The sequence below is a fragment of the Nelumbo lutea genome, chromosome 1 (genome assembly GCF_056320005.1).
Source record: "Nelumbo lutea isolate HS-2025 chromosome 1, American lotus-T2T, whole genome shotgun sequence".
Classification (NCBI taxonomy): Eukaryota; Viridiplantae; Streptophyta; class Magnoliopsida; order Proteales; family Nelumbonaceae; genus Nelumbo; species Nelumbo lutea.
In genome coordinates, this window is record NC_142684.1 from 145,198,100 (window position 1) to 145,216,478 (window position 18,379).

General features: G+C 38.2%; 1 protein-coding gene and 1 long non-coding RNA gene across 3 annotated transcripts; one reads left to right on the plus strand and one right to left on the minus strand.

Moving 5' to 3' along the window:
* Positions 1 to 3,554: 3,554 nt before the first annotated feature.
* Positions 3,555 to 10,760, plus strand: LOC148878142 (SUPPRESSOR-OF-WHITE-APRICOT/SURP RNA-binding domain containing protein 1-like). Of its 2 annotated transcripts, none has more exons than XM_088949327.1 (4): positions 3,555 to 3,972; positions 5,174 to 6,253; positions 9,416 to 9,696; positions 9,860 to 10,760. In XM_088949327.1, the coding sequence occupies exons 2-4, from the start codon at positions 5,241 to 5,243 to the stop codon at positions 10,654 to 10,656; spliced, it is 2,091 nt and encodes a 696-aa protein (XP_088805453.1). In that variant the 5' UTR covers positions 3,555 to 3,972; positions 5,174 to 5,240; the 3' UTR covers positions 10,657 to 10,760. The 2 variants fall into 2 exon arrangements, with proteins under 2 accessions (XP_088805453.1, XP_088805444.1); XM_088949318.1 differs by having other exon boundaries at positions 3,651 to 3,972; positions 5,146 to 6,253.
* A 2,855-nt stretch (positions 10,761 to 13,615) lies between these two features.
* LOC148878143 (uncharacterized) lies at positions 13,616 to 14,939 on the minus strand. Its single transcript, XR_016105533.1, has 2 exons — positions 14,788 to 14,939; positions 13,616 to 14,301 (listed from the first exon to the last, which is right to left on the minus strand). It is a non-coding gene; the product is annotated as an uncharacterized LOC148878143 (long non-coding RNA).
* Positions 14,940 to 18,379: the final 3,440 nt, after the last annotated feature.

Genomic DNA, 18,379 nt, shown 5'->3' on the forward strand with positions numbered 1-18,379 from the left:
CGGGATCGAGTTAGGATTTTTTGAGAAAGCCCGAGCCTGGCTCGAAAAAAAGGTCAGGCCCAATATGTTAGGCCCGAGCGTGAGCCTGTGAGCCTGAAATCTTATCTAAGCCCGACTTAGATCGAGCTGGCCGGTCTATCGAGCTACCTGACCCATGAACATGTCTATCTATAAGATTATAACTATGAATAAAGCATTTGAATGCAATAATAGATTCTTTTCTTTCTTGCTCCACTCTGATTTTAAAACTAACTCTTGAAAGATTCAAGTATTTTATTAGGAGCAAACCCTTGTAGAGAGTGAGAGCCTTGTCTTGAATTGGAAAAACCCATCCGGGGCTAGCAACATTCAGTTTCAAATAATTTTTCCACGGACACTTCTAAAAAAAACATATTGCTTTCTCTACTTAGGGGCTAGCAGCAAAGAACTTCACCATCTTTCATCCTCTCTCTCCACAAGTTGTTTATCATAACCAAAGTAGATCTAACAAAGAACTTCACCATGGGAAATACTTTCTATGGTTCCAGATTTCTAACCATGTGGATGTAGTCAGCCACATACGATATTTTCAAACCAAGTTGTATAACAACCTATATTTTCAAACTAGATTGATTTGGAAAATCTTTACACGTATAAATATAACAAGAGAAAACTGAAGTTCAAGTATTGGCTTCAAATGATGAAAATGGCATAACCAGTGGAATACAATTAGTTTCACCATCCAAAAATGGTAACATTCATGGTCACACAGGTTCATCTACTGAAGAGAACTTGTCAAGGAGAGAGGACCACCAAGCTCAAAATCAAACTTTAATAACAAAATGTTAGTATCTTATTGGTATCATGCTGACAAATTATCAGCCTAGTCCAAATTGAGTACTAAAGAGGACATAGTCAACATCTCATTGTTTCATCTACTGAAGAGAACACAGTTAGCTTCACCATCCAAAAATGACAACATTCATGGTCACATAGGTTCATCTATTGAAGAGAACTTGTCAAGGAAAGAGGACCACCAAGCTCAAAATCAAACATCAATAACAAACTGTTACTATCTCATTAGCATCATGCTAAAATCTGAATGAACCAACAAGGAACATAGACTTGCTAATTGATCTCTGATGGAGGATGATTTGACCCGACCTATGAAACGGTGACACATGGACACTGACTCAGCATGAGCGATAGCTCAGCATTGTAGCCTAGTGCGACCAAGTGACGGGCCCAAAAAGAAGCTCACTACATTGTAGCTCACAAAAAGAGGAGCTCGCCACAACACGAGCTCCGGGTTCCCCAAGCTACCTTTGAAGGGATGCTCCGAGGCAACTTTAGCTCGCGAGCTAGGGGAACTAGCTCGCCCGAGCTCCCAAGCAGATAAGTTATCCCAATGACCAATTCTATTAAGGGTAATCCTGAAGTATTCCGAGCTCGCTACAAAGTAGCTCGCAAATGAGCCATGTGAGCACTCCTTAGGAAGCTTCTATCTGACAAGCTGTACCAATCAAACTGCGCCACGTCCCTTACTGACGGCGCAGCCCCTGTCCTTCCGACAGTCTGCGTCCATGTCTCTCAGTAGGCGGAGGCGTGCCTGTCACTTTGGAGATGTGTCACTCATCTGGGCAAGAAGTACGTCACAACGGCCACCTGCGCAGCCCTGGCAGGTAACGACTGTGGCAGGAGCCCAGTGGCGGTTATGTCCGACCTGACATGAACACTCCTATAAAAGCCCTCAGGGCAGAAGAGAAACGATTATTCTTGAGACTTCTAATCTCTCGAGTATAGTGATAATGCGCTATTTGCACTCTTAGCCTTTGTCTTCTCCTTGCTTCTCCTACAGAGTACTAACTTAAGCATCGGAGTGTTCCTGCCGGGTAAGCCCCCGGGGATTCTTCTTCTTCTTCATCTCAGGTATCTTCCAGGAGCCACGTGAGTGCCAGCTAGGAGTGACCGGATCGCGCTACATCAGATCTCCATGACACTTACTGTGATGTGAAGATCCAGAGAAGTTGGAAACTCTAGTCAGTAACTTCTAAGGGCTTGTAAAATAGAGTATTCATATATTCGTTGCTGACAAATTATCCGGGAGTCACTCCCACTAGCCATCACCTGCAACTAGTCAGCCGTCAAGTCTATATTTCAACTATCGACTATCAAAAAAATAAAAAATAAATGAAAATATAAAATATTAAGACCAATAATAAATGAAAGAAAGAGAACAAAAATCTACAAAAAAACAAAAGAAAAAGTAAATTAATTAATTAATTAATTAATTATTAATCCATTGGGCAAATAATCCCAACTGACAGTTGGCTATAAATTTGCAATAGTGAGGTCGTGGAGAAAACAATCGACAACATATCCATATTAGGCAACACGTGGCCTTCCATCCAACACGTTGCCTTAATACATGCATATTAAATCAAATCAAGTTAAACATATAATTGTAAATAAATTAAAAATTGAACAAAATTACTGTCAACCTGATCTCGGCTAAAGATTTTGATGGTATCGTTGTTCAACGATGAAGGTTAAAGACGACAGTGTTCAATACCAGAGGATGCTTATAGCGCCCTACCCTATTGGTCTGGAACTGAGACAACTGTTGATCCAGATCTAAACATGAAAGATGAATGTTGAAGATGGCAACTCCAAGATCAGCACCAACATATCCATGAATGTCCTTTGCAATCCTTTCCAAATCAACTTGCACAAAGGAGCCATGACAACAATTAAATAAAACAGTTTGACGAATACAAACAAGAAAAGATATATGCCAAACAAGGGTAGATTCCAAGCTTACATCTTCAAAGAGCTTCATGTTCTTTGTGTGAATGTGAAGAACCTCTAGTTGCCCAACTTCATCTAGAACACCAATATCAATTTCCCTATCAAACCTTCCAAACCTTCTTAGAGCCGGATCAATGCTGTTAGGTCTATTTGTAGCCCTAATAACGATATGAAAAACGAAGGGAGAGAAGATAACGAAATGTTGTGATAAGATCCTTGGTCAAAATTTTCCCTCTTTCCAGCATGTCTGTTTAGCCTTGATCATCTCTGCAATAAATTCGAGAAGAGAATGAAATGAAAAAGGAAGGGAAAGAAAAAACATAAACTAAGAAAAAACATAGAGAGAGGGAGAGAGGGAAAAATAAAAAACGAAGAGAGAGAGAGAGAGAGGAAAGGGGAGAAAGAGAAAGAAGGGTCTAAGAAAAAACATAGAGAGAGGGAGAGAGGGAAAAATAAAAAAGGAAGAGAGAGAGAGAGAGAGGAAAGGGGAGAAAGAGAAAGAAGGGGACATGAAGAGAAAGGTAGAAAGGGAGAGAGAAAAAATGAAAAATAAAAGGAGAGGGAGAGAAAAGAAAGGGGAGAAAGAGGAAGAGGGGTGTGGGGCACGTATGAATATCGTTGCACGTGTGATTTTAGATGCGTGTTACTTATGGCATTAGTAGTTTAGTTACTTAAAAAGAACTGCGTACCATATTGTTATATTGTTGTGGCATTTATCTGTAATATAATGCGTACTTATAATTTATAAAGCAGTCAGTGGTCAGACCGTTCAACCCGTGATCGGTGATCCAATCACCTTCCGGTTTTGATAGTGATCCGGGTTGACAAGCTGCTATTAACACCGGTCTAAGGTGTCCCACCACCACCATTCTCTGGACTCTGGTACTGGGACTCTGGGAGTATGATGGCCGGCGGTTGTTCCGTCCTCTCTACTTCCCAGTCGTCATACCCCAATATTCTACTTCAAAGACAATGTGCCTGCTAATTCCCGTCGTTCTCGTTGATGCTCGATAGATATTATATTAGGGTTTTGGTTAAAGAGACAGTTGAAATGTTTTAACGTATTTTTTACTTATACCAGTTGGAAATCAAGGATACCTAGTGGAGCTGCGTTCCATCTTTGCCTTCCATATCTTCCTCCTTAAAGAAAGATGAGCTATCCTGGATTAGTTATCACTTAAAGAGGTCAGTCTGAACCTTCCTTTTCTTTTGTTGTTTATGCCCTAAACGTTTCGAAATTGTGTTAGAACTCCAGGTATCGCTATAATTTTGATCCCTGCTTTTGAGAAATAGACTAAAATCTGTTCACCCTTAATCAAGCTTATTCAATTGAAAAGATTGGCAGATCTTTCATCCTTATTCTTTTCTTGAGTTTATGATTGATTTTTTCTCTATTCTGTAGTTTGTACATAGATTTTATTGAATAAATTTACATATACGTATAAGTTACATGGTGGGTATTCTACATTTTTCGAATAGGTGATTTTTCTGAAGTTGGGGTTACCCGAATTGCTACATTTCTGTGACTTGTAGTCCACTTCACATCAGATTTGCAAAGTGTTGAAATTCTAACCACGTTGAGAACGGTAGCTTACGAAATTGCTCCTATCTGTTCAGTGTAGCCTGAAAGTTCTTGATAAATGTAAAGGGGATTTTTATTCATAAAAAAGATGTAAAGGGGATTTTCCCTTTTCATATAATTCATCACTTGTTAATGTTCCGTGTGCTGTGTGAACTTGCCAAATGGAAGTTGAGATATAATTGGTATTTGGTACATGGTGAATGGTATTTATTTATTTGTTTCCATCTTTTCTTTCGGGAATCTGATATTAATTGTGAACACACTGTTTACTGGTGTTAGTCATGTAATGAATGGTGTTTATTCTTTTCCTTCCCTTTTTGGGTACTTGTTAAGAGGACATCACCCAATGTTGGCCCCAGATATCTGGGTCTTGGGAGGGGTGGATTGGATAGTGGATACAGACCCAACCTTTGTCATTTATTTTTGCACAAAATGGCTACTCTCAGACTCTAGCCCACACTTGGCCCGGGGATTTTTGGGAACTTGATATTGGATGGGAATGCCCGATTTCCTTTCTTCTATTTTCTTGATGATCTTAGTCCAATCAACTGGATTATTGTTGACCCAATATGACACATTTCCAACCATACAATCTTTCTTGAACTCTATTTGTTTAGAGTCTGATTGGTTAACATGTTTCTGTTCAAAGAGTTTATTCGGCATAGTTCTTAGTCCAGGGCCACTTCTAGATGTAGGTTTTCATCTTTCAGTGCCTGATAAGCATCATACGCTTTGTTGGGATTTTCTATGTAATCTGTTACTTGTGTTGTTTTTAGGTTATGATAATAAGGGGGTATCTTTCAGGTGAGAAGAGAGAAAGGAGACTAACAACCTTACTGTAAACTAATTATATATAACGCCAACCAACCCAATGGATCGACAAGCTCACGACTATGCAGCAGCGATGGCTTATGCTCAACAGCAGCAACAGCAAGCAGCCAATATTCAACAGCAACAACAATTTGGGTTTCATCCACAGCACCAGCAGTTCCCTCAGCAGGTTCATGGGCCTCCTTTTGTACCTCCACATCCTTCTCTTCAACAGTTTCCTTTCCACCGGCACTTGCAGCAGCAGCAACTACATCCCCATCCTCACCACCCTCACCATCTTCTTCATCTACGGCAGCAACAACAACCAGCACCAACATTTCCCCCTCATATGCCTCCTCAACATGTTCCCCCACCTTTCCATAGTCCATTCGATTCTGCTCCATCCCCAGCTGTTCCCCCCTCTGATCCGGAGCTCCACAAACGCATTGATAAGCTTGTAGAATATGCTGCTAAAAATGGTCCTGAATTTGAAGTCATGATCCGTGAGAAGCAACGAGATAATCCTGATTACAGTTTTCTCTTTGGTGCTGAGGGGCATGATTACTACCGTTACAAACTTTGGTTATCCACAAGTCCGTCGGGTGCTCCTTTCAATCCTTCTTTCCCTTCCTCCTCTATACCTATGATGCCTCCTCCTCTGAACCCCATGATGAATCCATCTTCCTTAAATCATTATCCCTTGAATGCCCCAGCAGCTGCTGGAATTTTGGGTGCTCATCAATTGCATCAGCCTCCTTTTCCACCCTTTTATGACCAGCACCAGCACTCTCAACCTTTTCCTGCACAGCCTAGACCAGATTATGATCCTTCAACCAAGTCCTTCAAGGGTCTCTCCGGACCCCTTCCTTCTGATGTTGCTGCTGAGCTCAATAACGTTCTCAACAATCTCACTGGTACCAAGGAGTCAATAAAAGGTGCCAAGATTTGGTTTATGCAAAGGTCTCCATTTGCACCAGCTCTAGCTGAGGCACTTAGAGATAGGGTACTTGCTCTTGATGATTCTGAGAGACAGTTGCATATAATTTATTTGGCCAATGACATTCTTTTTGACAGGTATTTCTTTAACAGAATTTTATGCCTTTGAGCTGGATTTTTTTTCCTGGTTTTAATATTTTATTTGCCAGGTAAGATCCCCCCTTTTTTCATAGCATTAAAAGTACTTGTTGTTTTCTCAATCAGCTTTCTCTTTTCTCCACATTTCACAGAAATATATGTAAATGTCAGCCATATTTATACATTTAATATTGTTTTAGTCAGTTGATGCTATTTACCATCGTTTGAGTGTTTTCTTGCTGAATTTCATCTTGGTAGAACTTGTAATTTACCATTTTAAGTTTGGCACTTGAAGCTGGGTTATTTGTTGCATTGAAGTAGAACTTACATTCATAGTATTCTGTCTTTGTATTTTGTTTCTGCTCTTATATCTATCTCATGCATTTTATTTTTTTGAGTGCAAAAATCAATGTATTTCATTAAAGGGAAATAAAAGTGGGGGATGTTACAAAAGAATGATGTACAAGATGGAAACCAACATGAATGACTTGAGATCATCACAATCTGTATAAGCATGTAGAGTACATAAGTTCCCATGGAAAATAATTTTTTTTCTATAAATTCCTTCCCAAATTGCCCCTGACCTAGCATGGCCATCAAAAACTGCATTCAGCTCCCTAGGAGTCCATTTCAAAACATGAGGAACAGAATGAAGAAGTGAACTAATGGCCTATGAAGAATTCCTTGCCAACCCTCTATCCCATCTATTGGCCTTTGAAGAATTCCTTTCAATTGAAAGAGAGGAGGGTCATTTTAGCCATAGCAATCTTATTGCTATCCAAAAAGGCTTCCCTTCTAGATGTGAAACCACCAATACCAGAAGGAAAAATTCTAAACTACAGCAAGGGGCTAGTCATGCAGTATGATATAGAAGTTTGCACAATCAAGAAGCAATACAATGCAACTGATTAGAAAAAGAAGCAAAACACACATGGAATATGTACTGAAGATGGTAATCTTGAGATTGATGAGTGGGAATGACGAGATGGGGGGTCTGACTATGATACCAGAAAGGCATGATATTTAAAGAACTGATAACTAATCAAGTGGTATTCATCAGAATTCACCATGGGGGTGATTGGTCAAAGCTCTTCCAAGTATCATTCCTTTTTGGCACCATAGGTTTACCCTAAAACTAGATATGAATGAATTTGCAGGAATTGAGGTGGGTAATTCTACTAGGTGATGTGCAAAAGTTGACTGGTATGGTTTGGTCATGTGCATCATGGTGTGAATTGAAGGATGTAAAGGGCAGGGAGAAAGAAAAAGGATGTAGTTGGAAGTAGTGAGAAGATAAGTAATGATCCATGCCAAAGATAAGGATCTAGAGTTCTAGACAATGCTAACGGTGGACTAGAATTCTCTAAGAAACCTTAAGTCCTGTGATCTAGCCCTGTTGTTGTTCTTTGTTGCTCTTGGAAGATAAGCGTGTTTGTCTTCCTATTGTAAATCTTCTATTGATGAATTAATGAAAGTGTTATTGATAAAAAAAAAAAAATCTAGCTCTGTTGTTTTCTGGTTCTTTTAATCTCATAATTGTAGTTGATAATTAAGTTTTTTGAAATATTGGTTATTGGGTATTATTTGGAAGAGATGCTTGATTTTATAAGACAGTTAAAGGAAAACCTTGTTTTGTCTATCAGCCAAATGCTGTACTGCTTTTCTTGTACTGCCCGCACTGTCTATCTTGGGACAGTCTGGTTCTTTGTTCATTATAAATGAATGAAATTCATTTTTGTTGACAATCAAGAAAACCCTTGTTTTGTCTGCTGGTACCTAGTACCTATACGGTTTTAGGAGGTTTCTATACAAGCTTTTGTTTGAGCTAATATTATCTTGATTGGAATGTTAGTTTAAATGTCGGAGTGGCTATGTTTTGAATTGGTATAGAATCAGAATGGATATTAAATTTGAGATTTGAGTATTTGGTGCTATGAACTTATCCAATTGGGGGTTAAGATGAGAGCTTCAAGTAGTTAAACTAGCATTTCTGTTCATGAATAAAGATCTCAATATAACTCCTGCACAGCTCCTACCTCCCTAGTCATTGAACTTAGAATAAGACAGGTTTTGACTTGTAGTATGATTGGAACTGGGATTGTACCCACTAACGTTATGGTTATGTTGCAATTTCTTATACAACTAAGATATAGGGTGTACCCAACATTCAGTTATCTTATAGAGATGTGATGGTTTATTTAACCGTCATTCAGTTCTTTTCTTATAAGTTGCTTAAAACTTAATTGATTCTTCATAATTTGCATTTTGATATTGCACATGTATAACTTTTGCAGTTTAGGTGATGTTTGGTTAAACCTCTTCTATTTCTTGTTGGATATTTTATGTAAATTTGGGGTTTCTGATATCTTCAAATGTCAGGTTGACACCATGGTGAAAAAAAGAAGAAATCCATTGAAAAATTACTTATCTTTTAGGTGGTGTTTGGCTCATGAAAAGGGTGGTGTGGTTCAAAAAATGTACCATTTTTTTTTTCCACAAAATGACAATGCATTTTTTGAACCAAATAATACAGAAAAGGTTGTTCTATTTGTTCATTTTTTGAACTACAATATGTTACTATTGATTGTGTGACTCATGTATTGCATACATGTACCTTCGCTATTTGCCATATAGTCATTGTTGGGTAAAAAAATTATGACTGGTGCTTTATAGATGTTGAGACACTGTAACTGCCATGTCATGCTTACATCAGTGAACCGTGTTTTTTTTTAGTGTAGAACACTTCGTCACTAACTGTAAAGGTTCATTTTCATTTTTGATGTGGTCTGAAATTCCCTTGCGTATAAAAGTTGTGGCTTCTCTAGTTGGCTGTTGACTGTCAGGATGGGATTTGATCGTAATCACTTAAAATATGATATAATCAGAAAGAGCCCCTCAACAAACTCCTTTCAATCCTAATGTATGAATGAATGAACAGATCTTGAATCCAACTGGGCAAAGACTAGAAATTCTGATGTGCTGCTTTGTTTTTCCCCTTCCCATCTAAAATTGGACAGGGTTTGTAACTTTGCCCCTCCATTATATGATAAATTTTATTATCTTCTACTGATAAAAAGGTTTAGAAGTAATCATTAACTGGTTCATCTTCTATTCTATTTTCCTTTAACAATTTATCTCAATTGATGACACCAATTGGTGCAGCTTGCAAAGGCGGATCAATCCTCGTGACCTTGATAATGAGGCCCTTGCCTTCAAACCTGTTCTTGGTTCCATGCTTGCCAGAATTTACCACAACCCTCGTAATAAAGAGGCAAATCAGTCTCGATTGCAAAAAATATTACAGTTTTGGGCTTCAAAGGAAGTCTATGATCCTGATACTATATACTCACTTGAGGGTGAGATGATTGGTGGACCTCCAAGTAATTCTTTTCCAGGGCATCCTAAGGAGTCATCTACCTCAGTGGATCCATCAAGTGCTGCTGGTAATCTCTCTCTCTCTCTCTCTCTCTCTCTCTCGTCCTCCCATACTCCCCCTTTGTGTTTGTGCCAAGTGGTGCATATCCGACTTATAGTGCATATACATGTATAATACTTTATGAAGTTTCTGTAAGAATTTTATTATTAGTTTTTTTCTCTCTTTTGCAGGTTTGCAACAGCAAATATCTCATGATGCCTCTAAATGGCAGCATGATAAGCCAGGAGATTCGGTGCCAGGTTTACTAGATCAAGAGCAACCAGATAAACAAGTGCCTGCTGTCATTACTGTGCAATCATCCCTTTCAACTTCCCAGTTTGCACCTCCTGTACCCCAGCAATTTCTTTCAAGCTCGGTCCCTCCTGGCCTTTACCCACCAGTTACTGCATCTCCTTTTGTGGGGTCTGGACCACAACCTACTACTCAACCAGTTACTTCAAATGTTGGCATTGGAGAAAAGGTGCCTCCTTATCCCTTGTTCCCACCTGGTCTTATTCCTGGAATGGTAAGGAAGATGCAGATTGGTAGTGGGGTACCATACTCTCCCATGAGCCCTCTAGACATTCCTACTGTTATCCCTCCATCCACTGTATCTCCTTCAGAAATTCTTGAGAGAGTTTCAAAGTTCTTCAAAGAGATTGGCGAAGTTAACCCATCAGAAGGGCCCATGAAACCATCAAATTCAAATGATGAAGATGATGAGTACGATAGGGAGTCTCCAGTTCGCAAGGGAGGGGCATGCATTCCTCCTCCTCCAAACCTGCTGCATGTAGATCCTGAGACAGGAACTTATGCTGATGGAAGTGTAGAACAGAAACCAGGATCTAGTGGCTCGGGAAGATTGGGACTTGGGGCGACAGCTAATCCAAATGAAGTGAGTCAATATGATGATGTTTATACTTCTTATAGGAAACAGAGGAGCTCCAGTTACCATTCGTCCATGAGTGCAAGAGCTGCAGCGAAGTAAAAGAATTTTGAATTAGGATTACTGTTTTCGCAAGGATGTATGGGGTTTTGCAACCTCGATTGAATATTTATGCTAATGTAGGCTACATGCAGCGTTATTTGGTATACTTGTTTCCTTTGTTTTCAACCCCCCTTTGACCTGGATGTGTCGAATCATTCGAACCATCACATTGTCATGATTTTGGGTTCTAAAATGAGTTGAAGAGTCACAGATTGACAAAATAGCCAATTGGCTATGGTAATTGTGGGATGTGGCAAGGCCAGAAGAACCAATCAACATCAAGTGACAACACTGGAGTCACTCCCATAGTCCCTCCTAAGCATGTTTGTGGGTTGGGTTTGAGCTTAGCTTTTGCTAAATTGGCCATGGTAATTGTGGCCTGGCCGTGAATAGGTATACTCTTATCCAATCTAATTTGTGAATAGGTATACTCCTATCCAATCTAATCTAACATTAGATGCAAAGCAATGTTTTTTGTTGGGCCTGTAGTCTTTGGAGCTTGATGAGGACAGATTTGGCCCTCAAATGACATCATGACACATGGCATCTTAGAACAATTGGATGACACCTGACACCACCTAGGCAATGACTTGCTTTAGCCAAAATGATGAAGTCCTAATTGGCGACCTACCTCTACCGTTGACCTAGCGATCTGTCGCCGTAGACTTGGTGACCTGCCTTTGTTGACCTAGCGACCTACCTTCTGTCGCTGACATGGCGACCTGCCTCCACTAACCTGGTGACCTACCTACGACGCCGACCTAGTGGAAGCCTAGCTGGCGACCTCATCCACAACTTAAGGCGGCAAGCAACACCTCGTCCAAGGCTGACCTATGGTAACTCATCAATACCAGTCGAAGTGACATTGACACGAGGAGTGACCTCTCTTGAGGGATTGTCGACCTGATTGAGATCTAGGTCTCGACCTGTGAGACGTGCTCGCTGACCAATTCTACATGCATCCCGTCACTCCCGGGAAGTTGGCTCCCATACCGAATGTTCTAGAGGAAACTGAATAAGGCACAAAGACTGGTCTACGTGCACGACTACCTCTGAGGACTTTGGACCGGTTAAGCACGTTTTTTCGAAGATCTTGGATACGGTGCATGAAGTCCATGCCAAACAATGCCTATATAAGGGCCTTACTTCCAACCTCAGAAGGTATGCACAATTTAGCTCTTGCAGCTCTCTACCGCTCCCGCTTTTAGCTCTCTCAAAAATCTCCAACTCGTTGACTTAAGCATTGGAGTGCCCACCCCGGATAAAACAACCTAGGCAATTTTACATTGTTTCCTTACAGGTTGCCCCAGTAAACTATATAGCTTGTCAATATTCAGCTAGGCGTCCAAACCACCTTCTATCTAGGAATTGTTCAGTTAGGCGTTCAAGCCACCTTCCAACTAGGAACTGTTCAACTAGGTGTCCAAGCCGCCTTCCAGCTAGGAACTGTTCAGCTAGGTGTTCGAGCCACCTTTCATCTAGGAACTGGTCAATTAGGCGTCCGAATCACCTTCTAATTATGAACTATTCAACTAGGCATCCGAGTCACCTGCCATCTGGAAGCTGCCAAAACATGCATCTTCAGAGCTATAACTACATGAATGCATTGATGTTGATGATGATAATTTTAAAGCTCCATTTGGAAAGAGTATAAATACAAATATGTACAATTCAAAATCTTGTATATGATATTTTAAAATCTTGTACTTACATCGTAAATATTTGTATTCATACTCTTCCCAAACTAAGGCTAAGATTCAACTTCAAATTACCATCAATAAATTGTACATACATAAAAAGCAATACAATTTTTATTAATATTTTAAATAGGTTGTGTTCCAGGGGAGAACTAAGACGCCGAATCCAACTTCCATCATCTTGGCATCCCTGATCTAGAGGAGATCGCCAAACACACTATTGTTGCTGACCGAAACAGACCAGCACCAGTTACCATCATGGAGGTTCTTAGTTGGTAGAGGCCGCAGGAGGGATTTCGTTAATGTGGATGGGGCAGCAGTTTCTGGTGACAGAGGGGGCGCTGGAGTTGGTGTTAGATATGACAGGAAATTTTCTTCAAGCATGTGTTATCCCTTCCTCTTAATGCTCGCTAGAGGCTGGTGCTTTCCTTAAGGTTATGTTTGGTTTGAAGGAAAAAGTAGGGAAAGGAAAGAAAGGGAAACTTTTACAAATCTTGTATAGGTTTCCCTGCATTTCCCTTCCTTTCCCTATTATTTCCTTCAAACCAAACATAGCGTAAGGGTCTAAAGATGGTTGAGGGATCTCCAATTTAATTTTTCACATAGGAAATTGTAATTTCTTTATTCACATTTGCCACCTTTTGTTTTATACCAATTTCTTGGTTCTCCCCCTTTTATCATTGTTAAATCACTAAGGTAAATTTGTTGAAATAGCAAGGATAAATAGTAGGGGAAAATATTAGAGTCTAATGTTCAACTAGGATCAAGTATTGATAAATGCATGTGGTGATTCCCATGGCTTTACTTGCTTTCTCCTTTGAGTGGTTACCAAAAGATGTTGATCTCTTATGATAACTCCACCCATGGGAATGTGCTTCTATAGTTAGTTTCTTATGGCCACGAGTAAAAGGCTCTTAGTTAATGCACACATATAGCTTTTATTTAGGGAGAGTATGAAATACCTAACGCGAAAGAGACATACACGTGAGGGAGAGTAACAAGTACATACAAAATCCAAGGTTTTGCATTCCACAGATTTGTATTTGTAGAGTGCAAATAGTTTTTCTTTTTCAAAAATTGGTCAGAGGGTAGGTTTAGACCTATCTCTCTCTCTCTCTAGAATATAGAATTGGGAAAAGCGCATTCCCATAAGGCTCTCAGGAGACCTCCACAACACTGTTGAAAGATTGATTTGATTACGGGCCTCGTTAGCAGTAGGAGGTTTTACCGGTAAATTAAACTAGCTAGGAGATGGCTTCTAATTCAAGTATCAGTCAGATTCTGTTCCACCAATTAACAAAGTTATGGCATGAATCATATCCATGGATTTAAGGGTTGAGTGGTGAATAGAATACTGTCGAAAATGGCAAAATGCAAATGCTGTCTGACTGGAGAACATGCAAAATTAATGGAGGAAACCATGACTATATTCCCCGGTTGCTGACGTGGGGCGTTATTATTGGTTAAACAGTCCCAATTCACAGTCATCCAGTGTATCTCATCCGGACTCGACGACTCGTCAAAGAATGGCAACGTCCAAGGCCGGTTGTCCATATATCAGTATCAGAAGGAAGGTTTGACACGGCCTTGGGTCGTCCCTGTTTGATGTTTCCTCGTCTGAGCTTCTTAGTGCTTATCATCATCAATCTTTCCCATTTTCAACGTCTGTAGTATTTTCTCCATTAGAAAATTTGGCCTTTTACGATTGAGAAATGTCGAGACCTTGCATCGAAACGTAGGGGAATATCATGCACCTTCAATTTCTGGTTGGGTGAGAGAAGTAATGGACACCGATGCATGGTGGAACTCTCTATCACGCGGCCCCGACGTCAAGGGCCGTGTTTTCCCGCGGACATAGTTTGATGAGGCGCTTGGAATCTTCACCTGCAAGTTTCTTTGGAGATCTACGTCGCCCCATCGAGTTCGGATCTGTGAGAAACCTGTACTCCTGCAGAAACGGCACTGTGTGTTTATCTGCTATTGCAATGAAGCATAATGGGCAATGTAAAGGTACTTTGGATTGAACTGGGTATAAAGTATACTTGAGAGATCTACGAATCCTCTCTCTATCTCTCCTGATTGGGGATACTGTTCTAAGTGAACATTGAGGACATGTCCAAAAAATTGCACAAAATCATAAACCGTGGCGAACAGAAGAAGTATTGAGATTGAAAATAAACTACTACAGTAACGAGAAGACGTATTCAGATCACAAAAAAGCAAATTACAGTAAATAGAGATAGACAGCCCCCTCCATACGCAGTTGACATGGTGGTGGAGAGATGGAGTAAGAACCAAAAAGCGAAAATAAATAGTTAGCCAGCAGAGCACAGGAGGCGTGAGGTGAGGAGTGGAAAGGGAGATTTCAACGAACGAGGAAACGCAGACGCCATGGAAAAGGGGGTGCGTGAAACATTTGATGTAATACCCTTACCAGCAGCGCCGTGTACTGCTCAAGCAGCTCCGCCACAATCGCCACTAACATCATCGTTTTTTTGGTTTTTACTTCTTCAGCCTAGCTACAGTGCGGCAAACGCCCTACCAGGAGATTACTTAAACCTCTTCTTCTTAGTTTTTAGCGTTAAAATTCAATTAGGACGCAAACTCAAGAGTCAAGACTTTAAGAGGTGATTTTCAGTCTTCCATTGAAAATCTGCCACGTCGCTTTGAATAAAATAAAATAAAATTCTTTTATACACAGTTTTCTCTCCCACTTTCCCTGTTTTCTACGTTTTCTTTATTTGATTCTCTCTCTCTCTCCCCTCCTGGATAGGCCCAGCATGCATTCATCTCAGGCCTCTCTCATCTTAGAGTTGGTTTTAAAAATTCTTGACAAAAACAAATTTATATGGAAGAAATCTAGTTTTGAAAACATGAGATTGATACAAGTCTAGAGGTGTAAAGTGGGCCGGCACGGCCCGCACCGTGCTAGCCCACAGGCTGTCACAGGCCGTGCCATCCTTTTTGGTGAAAATTTTGGGGTTGGCCCGGCATGGCCCATGGGCCGGGCTGTAGAACGTACCGTGGACTTTGGCCATGTCGGGCTGGGCCACAAGGCGAGTCTTGGGCCTGAGCCGAACCGAGTTAGACTGATTTTTTTTTTACTTTTTTTGTTTTTTTTTTTTTGAAAATTTGATTTCTTTTGTAAGTAAAAGTGTAAAACTAAAATATTTAACTTTTGTTTGAACTTCGTGAACTATTTGAAAAATTAAGAAATGAGAAATGAGAAATCTAAGTTATCCAACACATAAATGAAAAAAAAAATACTTAACCAAATAAGAATGATGGAATAACAAATTGGAAGAAAAGTAGGAATTTTATTTCATTTAAATTTGAATGATATAAATTACAAATACAATGATTGGATCATTGGATATTTTGATGAATAAAATATGAAAATGGAATAAATTAATAAAATATAGTTACAAATTGAAAATACAAAATTATATTGTTAAAATTTAAGAAAAGCAAATAAATTAAATAAAATTAAAAAATTACAATAATTTTAAAAAATAAAAAATTCCATGCAACTAGTCAACTTCATGAATCATGACTTTCATCATCTGCTTCAGGTGAAATATCCGGTGTAGTATCATGCCCTCCTTTGTCTTGTAATCTATGTTTTGCATCTAACCAATCCTTAAAGCTGATGCACATCTCTATACTTTCATCGTTCATGCAACTTCTCTTATTGTCCAACACCTTGGTACTTACACTAAAACAAGACTTCAATGGAAATGTAGACATCGGAGGAGTTAGTAGATCACGTGCCATGGCGGCGAGAACTGGATAATTTTTTGAATGTTTATTCCACCAGGCTAAAATATCAAAATTATTTGTTTTCTCACCTAAAATAGAAAAATTTGCTTGTAAATAAAAATTAAGTTTAGTAAATGAACTTGTTGTAGAAGTAGCAGATTTCTGCCTTCTACTTATTAAATAAAAAAGTTTTTCTCTTCTACTACTGAGCTCAAGATCAGAAGTAGAAGATGTTGTATAAGTTGTAGGAAATAACAAATTATTAAAGTGTACATTTCAAATAACAAAGTTTTCCTACTGTTTTAGATTCATATAAATTGTACATTTCAAATAACAAATTATTAATTTCTTCTTTTTTATTTCCAATTTCAATATTCATATTTTCACAATATGTTTCAAGTAAAATATCTAAACCATCTTTCCTAATCCTAAGGTCTAATATTGTAGCTAAACAATAAAGGGGAGAAATGTTCTCCCAATATTTTTTAAATTTATTTTCATTATTTCAATAATACATTTAAATTATGGATTATTTCTATATTTTGCAAAACAATCACTAATTACCATTAATTGATAAGGTAAATTACAACTAGTTGGATAATAAATATCTGATAATTCATTAGTTGCATCATAAAAATCTTTTAAAAAACCTTTTATACAAACTACTATTCCCTAGTCTTCCTCAAATATAATATCATTAGGAATTTTTGCATTATAAAAATTAGTAAGAATGTTTTTACAAGAAATACAACTTTCTAACATAGTATAGGTAGAATTCCACCTATGTTTTACATCTAATATAAAATGTTTATATTTTAAACAATAATTTTGACATAAATATTTAAATTCTTGTTTTTCTGCCCCTGAACTTTTAATATATATAATACAATTTATAATTTTAGAAATATGAGTAGAAATAATATTCAAGGCATCTTGAATACATAAATTTAAGATGTGACATGCACATCTGATATGAAATAATTTATCATTTAAACATGATTTTAATTGAGATTTTAAAATATTCGTTGTAGAATCATTATTGCTGGAATTATCAAAACTAATAGAAAATAATTTATTTTCTGTTCCATAAGCATGCAAAGTATTTAAAATACTTGCATCAACAGCTGGGCCGGTATGTGGCCATTCAAGCCTACTAAAACTTAAAATTCTTTTATTTAAAGAATAATTTTCATCAATAAAATGGTCGATAACACAAGTATAACTTATGTTAAATTTAGATGTCCAAACATCAGAAGTAATTGTAAATTTAGAATTAAGATTTGATAACAAATAAATTAAATTTTGTTTATATGAATAAAAAATTTTTAAAGCATCCAATCTAATAGTATTCCTAGAAACTTTTTTATATTGTGGGTTTACAGAATTACGCAACCATTTTTCAAGCTTAGTATCTTCAGCTAATATAAATGTTTGTTCTGCATGTACAATATACTTTGCTCATTCTTGATTCTTTTTTTTTTTGTGAATATTTAAATGTACCAAAACTCCCCCTCCCAATTTGTGTTTGTGTTGTTTCTCTCCCTTCTTCTTCTTCTTCCTTTTTAGTGTGAGCAAATGTCTGCTCAAATGACCCATACCACCCTTGTTATAATAGCTAAAGTCTTTTCTACATTTTTGGCAAACTGCTCTTTTTCCCTTTCCCTCAATATTCTCTACTTTAAAAAGTTTTCAAACCAGGCTACTCAACTTAGAGGCCGTATTTTCCTTTCCCCTATTATTAGTACCAGGGGTGAAAGTTCCACTTCCATCAATATCAATAGAATCAATGTTAACACTATCATGATGCGATTGAATATTGTTAAAAGTGAACATGTTGGGGAATCGGTTTTGGGAAGAGTTGGCCTTGTTTTTTTAAATTCTAAAAAGATAAAAATTAATTTAATTGGACTTACCTGGATTGCCGGTTCAAAATCCCAACTTGATTTCAACGGTTAAAGCCTTTCAACATCCAAGCCTCCCAAATTAAGATACTTGAGATGGTTGAGCAATCATACTTGAGAATTGGAGAATCAGACAATCAGCTAATCAGAATTACTCAGATTGTAGAGAATTGAGAATATATGAGTATGAGAGAAAGAGAAGAGATTAAGACAATTGTTGAATTGGTATGATGAGATTGGTGGAGGATAGGGCTATTTATAGGAATTGAACATAATTCAATTGCCCAAAATACCCTAAAAACTAGTTGTTTTTTAGTTTTTAAGAGGGGTATTTTGGTCATTGTAAAGTTACTTTACCCAAAAAGC